The 17716-nt window shown below is 39.7% G+C and overlaps 1 protein-coding gene and 1 pseudogene across 2 annotated transcripts in view; one reads left to right on the top strand and one right to left on the bottom strand.

Moving 5' to 3' along the window:
* Window positions 1-318: 318 nt before the first annotated feature.
* Window positions 319-17716, top strand: part of CFAP36 (cilia and flagella associated protein 36) — a gene marked incomplete at both ends in the record, with an annotated part of 49066 nt that continues 31668 nt past the window's right edge. Inside the window, 3 exons of the mRNA XM_080711259.1 lie at window positions 319-433; window positions 4172-4236; window positions 5331-5432. Coding sequence (XP_080567385.1) covers window positions 319-433; window positions 4172-4236; window positions 5331-5432 — 282 coding nt within the window. The remainder of the gene's footprint in view (window positions 434-4171; window positions 4237-5330; window positions 5433-17716) is intronic.
* LOC308274385 (microtubule-associated protein RP/EB family member 1-like) lies at window positions 5448-16375 on the bottom strand (annotated as a pseudogene). Its single transcript has 2 exons — window positions 15517-16375; window positions 5448-5462 (listed from the first exon to the last, which is right to left on the bottom strand). The product of its transcript is annotated as a microtubule-associated protein RP/EB family member 1-like (transcript).

Below are 17716 nucleotides of genomic sequence, written 5' to 3' on the forward strand. Positions count from 1 at the left end.
GTGGGCCAATGAGTGTAGGGCTATCTCTGATTCTATTCTTTTTCAGCCAATAGGAAACGTTCTTCAAACGCCAGGTGTGCCGGCCTATGAAGCTGGCTTTACTTCCGGGCCGCAGCCGGGCAGCTACGCGTGTTGCCATAACGACCGTTTTACGTTAACTGGTTTGTATTCCCCATCCCGGTGGCCGGGCGGCTGCCGGGCAACTCTTTCTCCCGTCTCCCTCTCCTCGGCTCCCTCGGCTCCCCTCCCGGAGGCCGAAGGGTCTTAGTAGGCACCGGGAGCTTGGCGCAGGGATCTGCGTCGCCCGGTGAGGGCGGGATGGCTGCCGAAGAAGAGGAGGAGGTGGAATGGGTGGTGGAGAGCATCGCGGGGTTCCTTCGAGGCCCCGACTGGTCCATCCCCATCTTAGACTTTGTGGAGCAGAAATGTGAAGGTAAAAACCAGAGCCTGAGCGAACGATCTCTTTTGCCTTTCACAGCAGCGGTCTTCGGGGGAGGTGGGCACCACAAACCATCTAATGCCCTCCGTTTGCGCCCTGGCGGCCAGGTTTAGGGTAGTTATGCGGGAGGACTCGCGGTCACTCCGCCGGTGATTTCCTTTGCAGACCTGAAAGTGGGAACCGAGACTCCTCCTCACCCTGGCTCAAGCCCAGGTCCGAAACCTATTAAGACTAATCCTCTGTGGCGTCTTTCACTCCATCCCCACCTCTGCCCTGGCCAGGTGGACTGTTTGGGTGGGTTTCTTTAACAACTTCCCCGGGTTCTTGGGAAGAGGAGCTTCATTTTGCCCCTCTGAGTTCCTCCTCATCCCTAGCATTTCCCCCAGTGGAGTCAGTCTAAAAATTTAAACGAATTCACCCCGAAAACAATTGACATGCTAAGAAGGGCATGTGACTGCTCCAGCAGGATCAGAGTCTGCGGTCTGTGTGGCTTGCCTTATTCTCCTGTTGAGCTCCCTGACTCTCAGCCATACAAACATGGGGTGGTAGTGGTGTGTATCTGGGCTCCTAATAAACGAAGCATGCAGGTGTGGCATAATATTCCCTTTTGAAAGAGAGGCACCTCTGGTTTCTGATCACTTTAACTTGGAGTTCTAAATTCAGTTCCTTGAGACAAATTGGGCCCCATTCACAGAAAAAGGATCAGAAACTATGCCATATAAACGAATGGTTTAACCTGTTATCTTGGTTATTTACCTAGGCAAGACTTCAGTAGTAAAATCCCTCCATCATTTGTATATCCGTCTTATGTGAGAGAGATTATACTTGTTTATAAGGATCAGTGGGATAGGTCAGTGACACTTGGCAGTATCGTGTGTGTGTGTGTGTGTGTGTGTGTGTGTGTGTGTGTGTGTGTGTGTTAGTGTGTTATTGGAGATTGAACCCAGTGATACTTTACCACTAGCTTACATTCCCAGTCCTCCTTATTTTTATTTTTATTTTGTTTTAATTTTGAGGCAGGGTTTCTCTTAAGTTTCCCAGGGTGGCCTGGAACTTACCAAAATCCTCCTGTCTTAGCCTCTGAAGTAGCTGTGATTACAGGCTTATGTCATTCTAATCTTTTAGAATGGTTGGGGGAAAGGGAGGAGGGGATGGAGAAAAGGTAAAAAGTAGCAGGAAAGGCTTGAGCGAAGGCATGGGGTTTGAAGTGGTATATGTTGTGTTTGGAGATGTTACCAGTAGTTGTTTACTGTTAGGAGGGTAATATTTGGAATTTGGAGTGCTCAGAGATGAGATATGCAACCTAAAGGGTCTTGTTTGGCCTTCAAAGGATTTTGTATTTATTTTCTAGGCAACGAGCAGTTGTTGAAGGTTTGGGGTTTTTTTGTTTTGTTTTGTTTTTTGTTTGGTACTGGGGATTGAACCCAGGGAACTTCTGCTTCTGAGCTACACCCCCAGCCCTGTTTTTTATTTTTTATTTTTATTTTTTTGGTGGTACTGGGGTTCCTGGAAGCCCTTCTACCTCCGGGCTACACTCCCAGACCTATTTTATATTTTTGAAACAGGGTCTCTTACGACAGCGCAGCTGGCTTTGAACCTGCGCGACCCTCCTGTCTCTGCCTCCCAAGCACAGGGTAATCCCTGTGCTTACAAACATGTGCCACCACGCCCGGCCTTTATTCTTTATTTTGTAACAGGTTCTCAATAAGTTGCAGAGGGCATCACTAAGTAGCTGAGACTGGCTGCGAACCTGCGATCCTCCTGTCCCAGCCTCCCCAAAACTGGGATTATAAGTGTGTGTCACCACATCTGACTTAGTTGTTGAAGGTTTTTAACCTGAAAATTAAAGAAGTTAGGTTTTCATATTAGAAGATCATTCTGGGGGATTGAAAAGAATTTATTATTTTTAATTCATGAATGTTACCTAGTTTCCTAGTTAGATTATAGGTTTTGGAGGAAATATATACCTTTCTCATCTGCATTCTTTCACATGTGTGATCATTCAATAAACATTTACTTTAGTTTCATTATTTATGGTAAAAAAAAATAGCCTACTCACTGTCAGTAAAATTTGCATCAAGCCGGGCGTGGTGATGCATGCTTGTAATCCCAGTATTTGGGAGGCTGAGACAGGAGGATCGTGGTTTGCAGCCAGCCTCAGCTACTTAGTGAGGTCCTTTGCAACTCAGTGAGACCCTATTTCAAAATAAAGAATAAAAAATGCTGCTTGAGGCGTAGTGTGGAGGTAGAATGCCCCTGGGCTCCATCCCCAGTACCACACACACACACACACACACACAGACCCCGTGCACACGTGCAGACACACACACACACACACACACACACACACACACACCCAAAACCAAAATCAAAAAATTGCATCAGAAAAGATCTCGTACAATAAAACAATGTGGAGATGATTGTAAAAGGTTTTTCCCCCCCCAAAGTTTGAAACAGGGTCTAGCTAAGCGCTCAGGGTCCTAATTAAATGCTGAGGCTGGCTGCAAATCTGTGACCTCTCTGTCTCAACCTTCCATGTATGGATTACAGTCATGTGCCACCACATCTGACTGTAAAAGAATTTAATGTTTAATAACATAACATTCCATTAAAAGTTTATGAGGCAGACTGAAAAAAAAAAAAAAAAAGCTTATGAAGAATCCAGGCATGGTGACATGTCTGTAATTTCAGTACTTGGGATGCTGAGATAGGAGGATTGCTGTGTGCAGGTTTAAGTCCAGCCTCAGCAATTCAGCAAGGTCCTCAGCAACTTAGTGAGAACCTGTTTCAAAACAAAATGTAAAAGTCAGCTGGGCGTGGTGGCGCATGCTTGTAATCCCCGCGCTTGGGAGGCTGAGACAGGAGGATCGCACAGGTTCGAAGCCAGCCTCAGCTACTTAGTGAGGCTCTCGGCAACTTAGTGAGACCCTGTTTCCAAATAAAAAAATATATAAAAATAGGTCTGGGAGTATAGCCCGGAGGTTGAAAGCCTCTGGGTTCCACTTCCAGTACCACCAAAAAAAAAAAGTCAAAGTCGAGAGTGGTAGCGCATGCCTGTAATCCCAATATTTGGGAGGCTGAGACAGGAGGATCCACAGGTTTGAGGACATCCTCAGCAAGTAGTGAGACTCTCATCAACCTAGTGAGACCCTGTTTCAAAAATAAAAATAAAATAGGGTTGGGGGATTATAGCTCAGAGGTAGAATGCTTCTGGTTTCAAATTTCAGCATCACATACACACAAAAGTAAAATGGGTCTGGGAGTGTAGCTCAGAGGTAAAATGCTCCCAGGGTTCAATCCTCAGTCCACACACACACACACACACACACACACACACACACACACACTAGATTCATATACTTATTTTTTTTTTTTTAAGAAAAATTCCAGCTGGGCATGGTGGTGCATGCCTGTAATCCCTGCGCTTGGGAGGTTGAGACAGGAGGATCGTACAGGTTCAAAGCCAGCCTCAGATACTTAGTGAGGCTCTCAGCAACTTAGTGAGACCCTGTTTCCAAGTATAAAATAGGTCTGGGAGTATAACCTGGGGGTAGAAAACCCCTGGGGTCCACCCCCAGTACCACCAAAAAAAAAAAAAAAATCCCAGAAATATAAAGCTGAAGAGCTATATTATCATATTATCAGAATGATAGTTCCATCTATAAAGTGGATTTGTTTGCTTGCATTAATGAAATTACTTTTTATACTGTGTAATCTTTCTTATACATTTAGTTTTTGATGATGAAGAAGAAAGCAAATTGACTTACACGGAGATTCATCAGGAATACAAAGAACTAGTAAGTACTTTTTCACCAATTTTAAAAGGCAATTAGGATAATAATACTTGTTGCTTTTCTACATTTAAAAATGGATTTTGGCCGGGCGTGGTGGCGCACGCTTGTAATTCCTGCGCTTGGGAGGCAGAGGCAGGAGGATCGAGGCCAGCCGCGCTGGTTTAAGAGACCCTGTTTCAAAAATCCAGAAAATAGGTCTGGGAGTGTAGCCCAGAGGTAGAAGGGCTTCCAGGAACCCCAGTACCACCAAAAAAAAAAAAAAAAAATGGATTTTGTTTCATTAAAATTCTTTAATTTCACAAATATCCAGTTAATTCTAAGAGTACTTTCAGTTATATTAGACTCCACAGGTGCCCTGAAAATCTAATTTTTATGATTTTGTATCTCTTCTCTAGACTCTAAGGAATGGTTTTTTACCATAGTTATGGGGATCTTGCATTTGATATTTAAATTTTATTGTTATTTGGCTGATACCTCCTGGGAAGCATTAGTCTTTCACTTAGTTATAGTTGTTTTGTGATTTTTGAAAGTGACTGGATAGCAGAAAAGTTGTGCTATATTGGTTTATAATCCTGGCTTGAATTATTTTTAGTAGAGGAAATAAAATGTCATGGGAGTCCCTGCAAAATTTTTATTTTTATTTTTTGCAGTACTGGGGATGGAACTCAGGGACAGTCTACCTCTGAGCTATAACCCTAACCCTAATTTTTTAGTCATTTTTTTTCAGATCTGGAGATGGAACGCAGGGGCATTTGACCTCCAAGATACACATACCCCTTCCCTATTTTTTTATTCTTTATTTTGAAACAAGGTCTCACTAAGTTGCAGAGGGCCTCACTAAGTAGCTGAGGCTGTCCAGGAACCGCGATCCTCCAGTCTCAGCCTCCTGAATGCTGGGATTACAAGTGTGTGCCACCACGCTCAGCCTTAATTTTTTGTTATTATGAAAACATTATTATTACCACTTAATGTAATATTATGTAGATTAATATTTGCAAAACATTTAATTAAGCTTTTCTAAACTTAGTATTTCATAGGCAAACTGTCATTTAGAACTTTTCTTTGTAAATTATAAAAGCTAAATCTTTTCTTTTTAGGTTGAAAAGCTGTTAGAGAGTTACCTCAAAGAAATTGGAATTAATGAAGATCAGTTTCAAGAAGCATGCACTTCTCCTCTTGCAAAGACTCGTACATCACAGGTTTTTACTTTTGTGTTATTCTGCTAACAGCTGTAACAAAAATTCCCAGGATTTCACCTAAATTTAGGATGTTTTATTGCCGAAGTATGTTAGACATTGTGAGAGGTGAAAAAATAATTCATCACATAGGAGTTCTTTTTTAGAACAACCTTGAGAAATAATAACTTGAGACATTAATGAACTAATACAATTAAAATTAATTTTCTGAACTTAGAACTATAATAGGACTATAGGGTTTATTCAAATGACTGTTTTATAAAATATCTATATAAATATATCTACAAAAATATATCTGATAATTCTACACTTCCTTTTAAAAATCTTAGTAGACCTACAATTCATAGTTCTGGGGACTTCCTTTTTTGGAACTATTCTTATTATCTCATTAGTTCTTCAGTACTGGGCTGAAATTGGTAATATGTAGATTATAACTACTGTTTATGCAGGGCTCATGGTGTTGATATTTAGACACTTGATGTGTACTATTTAATTTAATCATCCTAATACCTTTTAAGAAATTGATACTATTTAACTTCCAGCTGTGTATGAGGAAACTAATGTACAGAAACATAAAGAATTTAAACTCTGAAGTCCACAGCTAAATCAGTGATAGAGCCAGTATCCCAGCCCAGGTATCTAAACCAGAGCCCTTGCTTAGAGGTTGAAATGGGGAGATGTTGCTACTATTGAAGTAGTCTTCTGATCAATTTGCTGTGGTTTCCCACAAGTAAAATATACTTAGATGATAGTGAGGCTTGTCTATAATATGACCCCAAGTTACATTTTTTAGACTTGTTCTCTTGCTGTAGCTCTCCAATACATTAGATACTGTTGTCATTCCAGCTCCTCACACTGTGTGCCTGGGTTTGCCATGCTGTCCCTTAACCTAGGTTGTATGGCCCTACCCAGCCCACTCTACCATCTCTTCCTTCATCCAAAGAAAGCCTCACTGGGCCTGGCTGAAATGGTACTTCTTAGGGAAGCTATGCTGCTCACTAAGCACTTTTACATCGATATTTTTGGCACTTTGCTTTGAAATATAGTTTTCTCCAAGTCCATTTGCTCGATAAGATTGTAAGTCTTTTGAGCTGTTTTGGTATCTCTGCATTCCTAGTTACTAGTTTAGAGATAAGAAATTAGCTCTTACTAAGAGTTGTCAATAAATATTTGTTAAAGTTTCTTGTTATTATGGTCTTGAAGAGGTTGCTTTCACTATTATTTAATCCAGTGCTGCCTGCTACAGTTCTCTTTTTCACAGTTTCTTCTTATTTAATGATCATCTCTAATTCTAGATGTAGGAAGTCTTTAATATAGCATTTAAAAATTGTTATTGTTATGCCCACAGTAATGTAAACAAACACTGTATTTTATTAGCTAATAGTCTGTAAAGCCAAAGTTGTTTTATAGTTCATATAAAGCTTATATTCTGCTGGGCATGGTGGTGTACCCTTGTAATCCTAGTCCTTGGGAGGCTGAGACAGGAGGATCACGCAGGTTCGAAGCCAGCCTCAGCTACTTAGTGAGGCTCTCAGGAACTTAGTGAGACACTGTTTCCAAATAAATACAAAAAAGGTCTAGGTCTGGGAGTATAGCCCAAAGGTAGAAAGCCTCTGGGCTCCATCCCAGCACCACACACACACAAAAAGCTTATATTCTATACATACCATAGTTTTTAGTCTAAGAAATAATAAAAGGCATTATTTTCTTCTTATTACTTGAATAAGAATTTGATTAAAAATTATAGACCCTTGACTTATGATGATCTTATGTTCTATAAACCCATCATAAGTTGAAAATATTGTAAGTAAAAAATGCTTTATTTTTGGTGGTACTGGGGATTGAACTCAGAGGTATTCTGTCTCTGGGCTATGTGCCCAGACTGATTTTTAAAATTTCTTATTTGGAAACAGGATCTCACTAGGTTGCTGAAAGCCCTGCTAAGTAGCTGAGGCTGGCTTCAAACCTGCAATCCTCCTGTCTCAGCCTCCCAAATACTAGGATTACAGATGTACGTCACCAAGCCTGGCTTAAAAAAATGCATTTGAGTCAGGTATGGTGGCTCACGCTTCTAATCACAGTACTTGGGAGTCGGAAATAGGAAGATTACAGGTTTGTGGCCAGCCTCAGCTACTTAGTGAGGCCCTCTGCAATGTAGTGAGACTCTATTTCAAAATAAAGGATGAAAAATAGGCCTGGTGGAGTAGCTCGGAGGTGGAAAGCCTCTGAGTTCAGCCCCCAGTACTGAAAAAAAAATTACAAAACTACATTTGATACACCTAATCTACAGAATATCATATTTTAGCAGTGTAGTACACTGTGGAGTATCAGTTGTTTCCCTTCATGACTCCTTGGTTGTCTGGGAGCTTTGGCTTAATACTGCTGCTCTGAATCAAGAGAGTTTCAAGCAAGGTGTAGTGATGCACACCAGTAATTCAGTACTTGGGAGCTGAGACTGAAGGATTGCAGGTTCAAAGCCAGCAAGCAGTACTTTAGCAAGATTCTGTTTCAAAATAAAAAATAAAACAATACTGAGGGGTAGCCAGAGATAAAGCACCTCTGGGTTAAATTTCCAGTAGCACAAAATATATTAAAAAAAAATTCAAATGAGATGTAGTTGTTCACACTTGTAACATTAGTACTTGTGAGGCTGATGGGTCGTAAGTTCGAGACCAGCCTGAGCAATTTAGCAAGACCCTTTACAGGAGTTGGGAGGCCAGGAGTATTACAGGTTCAAGGCCAGCCTCAGCAACTTAGCAAGATTCTCAGGAACTGAGACCCTGTTTCAAAATAAAAAATAAAAAAAGGTCTTGGGGTGTAGCTTGGAGGTAGATTGTCCCTGAGCTCCATCCCCAGTACCCAAAACAAAACAAATAAAAAAAATTCAAGAGTTTCACGTGGGCCAGGTGTGGTGGCGCATGCTTGTAATCCCACCATTTAGGAGGTAAAGATTGGGGGATCGCAGTTTTTGGACAGCCTCAGCTACTTAGTGAGGCCCTTCACAACTCAATGAAATCTGTTTCAAAAAAATAAAAAGACTAGCCGGTTGTGGTGGTGCATGCTTGTAATCCCAGCATTTGGAATGCTGAGACTGGAGGATCGTGGTTCGTGGACAGCCTCAGCTACTTAGTGAGGCTCTCTGCAACTTAGTGAGACCCTGTTTCCAAATAAAAAGTTAAAAATAGGGCAGGGGATGTAGCTCGGAGGTCAGATGCTCCTAGGTTTCTCCTCAGACCCACAAAACAAGACAAAACAAAACAAAACAAAAAACAAAAACAAAAAACCCACAAGACTAAAAAATAGGGCTGGGGGTGTAGTAGCTTGCCCCTGGGTTTCATCCTTAGTACAGAAAAAAAAAGTTTCATATGGCATATTGCTAGTCTATAAGATCAAAATTCAAAGTATAGTCTCTACTTAATTTGTATTGATTTTGGGCTATCATGAAGTGGAATAATTATGTCTAAGAATGTCTCTAAGAGTAGACCCAACCATCTTTGCATTATCAGGATAACTTTAAATTATTTGTGAATGTAAATGTTCAGAGTTTAAAAATACTGTGTTCAAATGAAGAACAATACATCTCTTTTTCTTTCTTTCTACAGTATACCTTTTAATTCACTTAAAGGTTTTTAGTAGTATAGTTTTGTTATATACAGGGAAGCAAGCCTTTTGAGACAGGCGGACTTACTTTTGAGTCCTAGATCTTTCATTACTAGATGTAAGATTTTGGACAGTTAGGGACAGTATCTACTTTAAAAGTTTTTTGTGAAGTTTAATAGATACTGTGCACAAAACACTTAGCACAAAACCTGGTGATAACAGGTTGTCTATAAATATATGGAAGTACTTTTTTTGTTGATGTGATACTGGGTATTGAACTCAGGGACATTCCATCTCTGAGCTATACCCCAAGCCCTATTTTATTTTTTATTTTGAAACAGGGTCTCACTAAGTTGTTGAGAGCCTCACTAAGTTGATGAGTCTATCCTTGAACCTGTGATCCTCCTGCCTCAGCCTCCTAAGTACTGGGATTACAGGTGTGTACCACTGCCTGGCTGCTGGAAGCAGTGTTTGATTAACAAGGTGCCAATCAGGTCAGAGTCATAAATTCATTTCCCATGTACACTAGTTTGTAATATTCTCTTCTGGAGGAAGTTCTGGGTCATCAGACACTAAACAGCAGCATCAAATCAGCATAACACTATCTCTGTTACTGAAAAAACATCTTGAAGCACCTTATTCACTGCTTTATAGCAGTCTTTATACATGAAAACCAGAATGTCGATTCTAATATATTAATCTGGGATGCCTAAGGATGAATTCAAGGAACAATTTGCTTGTCCTAAATAATTTTAGGAGATAATTTTTATTTTGGTTGATTTGGTTTTGATTTTCTAACCAGCTGCTAGCTCTCACTGAATTATGCTACCAGAGTTGCAAAATTCTTTTCACTTTGTTTAGTCATTATTAGACCTAGACCATTGGTCCCAGCAATTCTCTGTACTAAAGCCAGCAAGAGTGGCAAATAGTGCATGGAATGAAGTGTTCTAGTTAAAAATAATCTCAAACTTTTAACAACATGTTTTTCTGTTAGGTTTGGTTTCTTTCTTTCTTTTTTTTTTTTTTTTTTTTAGCTGTACTGGGGATGGAACCCCAGGGCATTCTACCTCTGAGCTACACCCTCAGCCCTATTTTTTTTATTTTTATTCTTTATTTTGAAATAGAGTCTCACTGAGTTGCAAAGGGCCTCACTAAGTAGCTAAGTCTGTCAGCAAACCAGGATCCTCCTGTCTCAGTTTCCCAAATGCTGGGATTACAAGTGTGTGCCACCATGCCCACTATCATTAATTTCAATGTATGGGAAAAGCCAGGGACAAGAAACAAAGGCATTTGTTTTACTTGATTTGCTTTGACTTTTGGAAGATATAAATTAATATTTGCAGAAACATTTGTTTAATAATAATTTGGAAAGTAGTGCATTTTTTCAGTAATTGGTACTGTTGAGAAGATTGTATATGTGGTATTACCATTTGATTATAAAAATATGCATAGAATAATAGACAGTATTTGATGTGGGTACTACTAAGCTTTTTTTTTTTTTTTCTTTTAGTGGTACCGGGGTTCCTGGAAGCCCTTCTACCTCCGGGCTACACTCCCAGACCTATTTTTACATTTTTTAAAAAATTTGGAAACAGGGTCTCCTAAACCAGCGCACGCGGCTGGCTTTGAATCTGCGCAATCCTCCTGTCTCTGCCTCCCAAGCACAGGGATTACAAGCGTGCGCCACCACGCCCGGCAAAGCTTTAAATTTTTTTTTCCTCCTCCTGGTACTGGGGATTGGACCCAGGAGTATTCTACCATTGAGCTACATGCCCAACCTTTAAAAATAATTTTTATTTTGAAACAGCATCTTGCTAAATTACTGTGCCATGTGCTGGCCTTAAATCTGCAATCTTCCTGCCGGGCCTGGTGGCACACACTTGTAATCCCCATGCTTGGGAGGCGGAGACAGGAGGATAGGGCAGGTTTGAAGCCAGCCATGTGCACTGGCTTAAGAGACTTTGTTTCCAAATAAAAAAGTATAAAAATAGGTCTGGGAATGTAGCCCAGAGGTAGAAGGGTTTCCAGGAACCCCAGTACCACCAAAAAAAAAAAAAAAAAAAAAAAAAATCATACAAACTACAGTAACAAAAGAGAAAGCTATGTATATATTACCAAGGTCTTTATAATAAATTATGGTGTACAGTCATATCATAGCATATTTGTTTGTAAAGCTGCTCATGTGAACACAAATCTGTCATGTAGGCCTTTAATCTTGATTTAATAAAGTTTGTACAGTATCAAATAATATCAGAAGCCTAAAAAGAGTTTTTATATCATGTTCACAAATTATTTTTTTATATACCATAAAAAAATTAGGTCATGCTGGGCGTGGTGGCACATGCTTGTAATCTCAGCATTTGAGAGGCTGAGACAGGAGGATCTTTGTTCGTGGACAGCATCAGCTACTACTTAAGTGAGGCCCTTTGCAACTCACTAAGACCCTGTTTCAAAAAAAAAAAGAATAAAAATAGGGCTGGGGGTGGAGCTTGGAGGTAGAATGCCCCTGGGTTCCATCTGCAGTACTGCAAAAACAAAACAAAAGGTCATAAGTACAGTAAAAAAAAAAGTTGAAATTGTTATACTTGATAAGAGCTAGAAAAATGTATGGTCCTAAGAAGGAGGCAGTATAAAGGTTTGCATGTTTTTTTTAGGAATTTTCCTTTACCTTTCATAGAACCGTGGTTACCATATGTCAAAAGATAAACCAATACAACGAAAGTGATATTTTTTTACAAAAATAGAAAACAGATCTGGTGATGAGAAACATTGCAAATTAGACAATAATTATAGGCTTCCCCACAAGCGAATTAAACGACTGTCTTTTGAAATGAGTAGGCTATCACTGAATGAGATCAAATGTGGAAAATTTCAAAGATTTGCTGTTATCTTTTTCAAATTTTTAGTCATAACTGGCAAGATGCATAATCCCAGGATTATGAAAGTTTTTAAGCTAAGACAAAATATGATTTTAAGATGATATACTATATTATCCACTATTTCTTATAGAACATAAGAATTAAAAATCCAGTAATTAAAAGGTAGAAGTGTAGTTTTTTTTTTTTTTTTTTTTTTTTTTTGGTGATACTGGGGTTCTTGGAAACCCTTCTACCTCTGGGCGGGCTACACTCCCAGACCCATTTTTTATATTTTTATTTGGAAACAGGGTCTCTTAAGCCAGCGAGGCTGGCTTCGAACCTGCATGATCCTCCTGTCTCTGCCTCCCAAGCGTGGGGATTACAAGCGTGTGCCACAACGCCCGGCAGAAGTATAGTCTTTTAACTTGTTTTTTTAATAGTGTCTTTTATAGAGAAGAAGTTTTTACTATTAACAAAGTCTGATTTATCAGCTTACTTTCATGGATTCTGCTTTTAATGTTATATCTATAAAATCATCATGGTATCTAAGGTTACCTAGATCTTTCCTGTTATTTCTTGAAGTTTTATGGTTTTGTGTTTTATATTTAAGTCTGTTTTCATGTTATTTATTTATTTATTTGTTTATTTATTTATTTTGTGTGTGTGTGTGTGTGTGTGTGTGTGTGTGTGTGTGTGTTGCTGAGATTGAACCCCAGGGGCATTCTAACTCTGAGCTACACCCCCAGCCCTATTTTATTTATTTTTTATTTGGGAATAGGGTCTCACTAAGTTGCTGAGAACCTCACTAAATTGTTAAGGCTGGCTTCAAACACGAAATCCTCTGTTTCAGCCTCCTGGATTGTGTTCAATATTTATTTATTTTATTTTATTTTATTGAAATACAGAATTTTATTTAAAAACTTTTTTTTTTTTTTTGGTGGTATTGAGGGTAGAACCAGAGGCTTTCTACCTCTGGACTATACTCCCAGACTTATTTTGTATTTTATTTGGAAACAGGGGTCTCACTAAGTAGCTGAGGCTGGCTTTGAACCTGTGCAATCCTCCTGTCTCAGCCTCCTAACTGCAGGAATTACAAGCGTGTGCCACCACACCCGGCCTTATTTAGAAACTTTAAAAGTAGGGGAAAAAAGCCTGTTAAGAAAGACCAGGTGAAAGATGTCCATCAAAAGATGAATGGAGCCGGGCATCGTGGCGCACGCTTGTAATCCCCATGCTTGGGAGGCTGAGACAGGAGGATCCTGCAGGTTCGAAGCCAGCCTCAGCTACTTAGTGAGGCTCTCAGCAATTTAGTGAGACCCTGTTTCCAAATAAAATATAAAATAGGTCTGGGAGTGTAGCCCAGAAGTAGAAGGCCCCTGTATTCCATCCCCAGTACCACCAAAAAAAAAAAAAAAAAAAAAAAAGAATGGATTATAAAACTGTGGGATATGCACAAAATGGAATTTTACTCAGCCATTAAAAAAAACACAATTGCAGCATTTACAGGGAAATGGATGGATCTTGAGGACATTATTATGCTAAGCGAGATTAGTTAGTCGCATAAAGTAAGGAATTGGATGCTTTCCCTAATATGTGAAAGCTAAGGTGAAAGGGGTCATAGGAGGAACTCGAGGTGAAAAAGGAGATCCTATAGAGCAAATAAGGCAACCTAACTGTGGGGATGGGAGGGGGGAGAAGGAAACTCTTTAAAGCGCACAATGTACTTATTCATATCATAGTCAGCCACTAAGCCAAGCATGAGAGGGAGGGATGGAGAGGGAGTAGGGTGGGGACTGGGTGAGGGTTGGTTGGGTGATGTGTGCATTTATGTGTACACAAGTTTTTTGCTTCATTATGATGTATAAATACAATATACCAATAAAAAAATTAAAAAAATTAAAAGAAAGACCAGGTGGAAAATGGGTTCCTAATAAAATGGAATTTTAGGGTAACAAAAGTCTAAAAGGCCACAAAAGAGAAATAGCACCACTGTCATTTAAACAATGGCTAATTACTTGCATTTTATGGGATCGTTAATCAATGAATCTGTGTTTTCCCCTGAATCCCACACAAAACAAGCACTACACAGCAATTTTATCATAAAATACCTATTTTCGACACACATTTTAGGACAAGTTACCACTGTAAACAAATCAATACAAACATATCAGGGCTGAACAATCTCAGTAGTGGGTAACATACATTTTGCAGAATTCTGCCAAACAAAGGAACTACATAGGCCATGGTCAACACAAATGAGAGTGAAGGAATGAAATATTTTAAATATTAATAATTAATTCAGACATGGTACTATATTTTCTGCAAAAGAAATTGAACATTTAGTGCACTGGAAAAGTATTCTGTTAAGAGTGGAGCTGTGGACAGCAGATGCTGAAAACACCCCAGCCTCACAGATGATAAGGTCACAGTGGCCTTCACTGGTAACTCCCTTTACTAGAGGTCCAGCAAAAACGTGCAGCATGGTCATCCACCTGCTGTTTATTCCATTGCTAAGCAGCAAACTTAAACAGCCAAAGAGGGTCTCCAGTGGGCAAGGGGAGCAGAGAAGAGAAATACATTAATGTAAATACAAACAGCAAAATGGGACACAATCTCTATTTGAATCCCAGAGACGTGGACAAATTCCCCCAAGTAATTGTTAGATTAAAAAACTGGACACACCTCATTTCTCCCCAAAACACAATACATTGAAAATTTCAGAAAAGAATTTTCAGGAATAAACGAAAAAATCTTCAGAGAAATGTTTAATGAAACGTTATCTCAAATATCTCAGGGCTGAAATACCCCTCTGTTTATTGAGGCAACCTTGCTTTTGGTAGGGAGCAGTTGATGAATGATAACAAATGGCTTTACAGAGCAACTTCTTAAAGTTTCCTTTTAGGCCTGGGAGGATTCAAGCAGCCCCGCTGGCCTGTGACAGCAGGTTCCAGATGTTCCAAAGTCTGGCCCTTCCTTCCCAGACACAGTGTCAGAGACATAAGATCTCCTGTCACATTACATTCTATATTTTGAAATATGGAAGCATATTTTAAATACTCTTAAGGCATTTATTTATTAAAATGTTCTCTGCCAAGATTTCACATCAGCTTAAAATTCAATTCAGTCTTTACATTTCTCTACTGAGGTTGCCACCTCAGTGCATCACATAAAAACATCTCCTCCAGCTCTCAGTGTAACCAGCACCACCTGGTAAGGCCCATTGTCAGCCTCTTTGTTCCCCAGGTGAACCAACTAGATGCTAATACTGCTCTGCTATATGGTAAAAGCTCCTAACTCAAAGTTATTGGAAAACCAATGAAACTTCTACAAAGTGCACTTTTTTGGGGGTGGTGGTGGTGGTGGTACTGGGGTTCCTGGAAGCCCTTCTACCTCCGGACTACACTCCCAGACCTATTTTACACTTTTTTATTTTTGGAAACAGGGTCTCTTAAGCCAGTGTGGCTGGCTTCGAACCTGCGCTATCCTCCTGTCTCCGCCTCCCAAGCGCGGGGATTACAAGCGTGCGCCACCACGCCTGGTCTACAAAGTGCACTTTTAAGAAGAGGTACTTTTTGCTTATGAAAAGAAACCAGTAAATCCTCTAAGAATAATGGAAGGGAGTATTTTACAGTTAAGCCCATGATTTGGAGTGAAGATTTCAGATGCTGCTCTAGTGGTCCAGGCTGTTTATATTCTTCTTCTTTCTCCTGTGGGCCCACCTCATCAGGTATCACAAAACCTTTGCGGCATAGAGAATGTCTACAATCCTCTGCAATACAGGGTTGTTTTCCCCCTTGGTCTCCTGGCAAATCAATTCAATGTTCCTTAGTTTTCCGAAGTAGAAATATCTCTCTTTCTCCAAGTCTTCAACAGTGAGTTTCAATACGTTGACCTTCTGCATCAATTCCGGGCTTCATCCTCCGCATTGCCCACATCAGGATTCTTCTGTGCTACTCCTGGGCCAGCTTGAGGAGTCACAGTAGTTCTCTGTATTGAAATGGGTCTCTGGAGCTGCACTGCTAGAGCTGAGAGGTTTCTTCAGTGTATTCAGAGCTGGAACAACAAGGGGGGGAGCCACTGCAGTTTCTTGATCTTGTCTGGCAGCTACTGGGTCATATTCTTTTCCATTATAGTTTGCATCAGGAAATTATTTGAACCACTGAACAAATTGAAAATTGTCCTGAAAGTTTCCATTTACTAATTTATCCACAGGAGTTATTTTGTCAACTCCCATTCTCTTAAAACCTGCTTGTAGTATTTTGAAGTTCTGGATATATTCATGTTCTTGTTTAGCTTGGAATTTCACTTTCTTCAAGGCAGTGGAACCAGGGAACAGCATGTCCATAAACTGAGAATAGGCAGCCCCTGAGCACAACTGTTCAATCTTTGTCAGATTCGGCTGCAGAGATTCATTGATCCAGGTCAGCATGTCATGTCGACTTAGGTCATTGCTGATGACTGATGTCGAGAATATATATTCAGTGCCATTTTTGGTTCTCTGGAACCGCATCCACTGCCTGCTCCAGCTCTAGTTCTGTCTTCATTCAAACTGCCTGACCCTGACTGCCCACTCACGCAATAATGTGTTCAATTTTTAAATAACTTTTGGAAAAGGTGTAAGGCCAATGGTTTAGGTTGATTTATTTTATTTTTTTAGCAGGAAGATGTCCAATTGTTCCAGGACTATTTTCTCTTCTTTCTCCATTTTTTTTTTCAGGTCTGGGGATGGAACCCAGGGCCATTCAACCTCTGAGCTATACCCCTTGCCCTATTTTATTATTCTTTATTTTGAAACAGGGTCTCACTAAGTTATGGAGGGCCTCACTAACTAGCTGAGGCTGTCCACGAACCGTGATCCTCCTGTCTCAGCCTCCCGAATGCTGGGATTACAAGCATGTGCCACCACGCCTGGCTTTCTTTCTCTATTTAATTGACTTTGTTAATTTTCAAAGATCAGTTGACTATGTTTATGTGCCTCTATTTTCAGGCTCTATTTTGATTCCATCTACTTCTATATTTACCATAACACCAATACTATATTGTCTTGATTATTGTAACTTTATAGTAAGTTTTTATTTTGCAGTACAGGGGATTGAACCCAGCCATTCTACCTCTGAGGTACACCCACAACCTCATTTTTTATTCTTTATTTTGAAACAGGGTCTGACTAAGTTGCGGAGGGCCTCACTAAGTAGCTGAGGTTGGCCAAGAACTTGTGATCCTCCTGTCTCAGCCTTCCAAGTGCTGGAATTAGAAACATATGCCACTGCTCCCGGCTATAATAAGTTCTGAAGTTGGGTGTGTTAGTCTCCTGACTTTGTTCTTCTGTGTTGTATTTCTTGGGTCTTTTGTCTTTTCATGTATATTTTAGAATCAGTTTATCAATATCCACAAAATAAATTACTAGAATTTTTGTTGAGATCATGAGACTATAAGTCAAGTGTGTCAGAAATGTTAACAGTGTTCAGTCTTCCCGTGTATGGACATGGAATATCTTTTCATTTATTTAGACCGCCTTTATTTTATTAGAGTTTTTATTTTCCTCATACAGATCTTATGCAGATTTTGTTAGATTTATTCCTAAGAACTTTCTTTTTATGGTATTAATGTAAATGGTATTGTGTTTTAATTTCAGATTCTGATTATTGCTTATACATAGGAAAATAGCTAACTTTTATATTATGTTGTATCTTGTATCCTTATTGTAATTATTTGTTCCAGAAGTTTTAGAAATTCTTTTTGTATTTGTTTGTGTGTGTGTGTGTTTGTGTGTGTGTGGTACTGGGGATGGAACCCTGGGACATCCTACCTATGAGCTACACCTCCAGC

This window comes from Muscardinus avellanarius (genome assembly GCF_963383645.1).
Source record: "Muscardinus avellanarius genome assembly, chromosome: 15".
In the NCBI taxonomy this organism is placed as follows: domain Eukaryota; kingdom Metazoa; phylum Chordata; class Mammalia; order Rodentia; family Gliridae; genus Muscardinus; species Muscardinus avellanarius.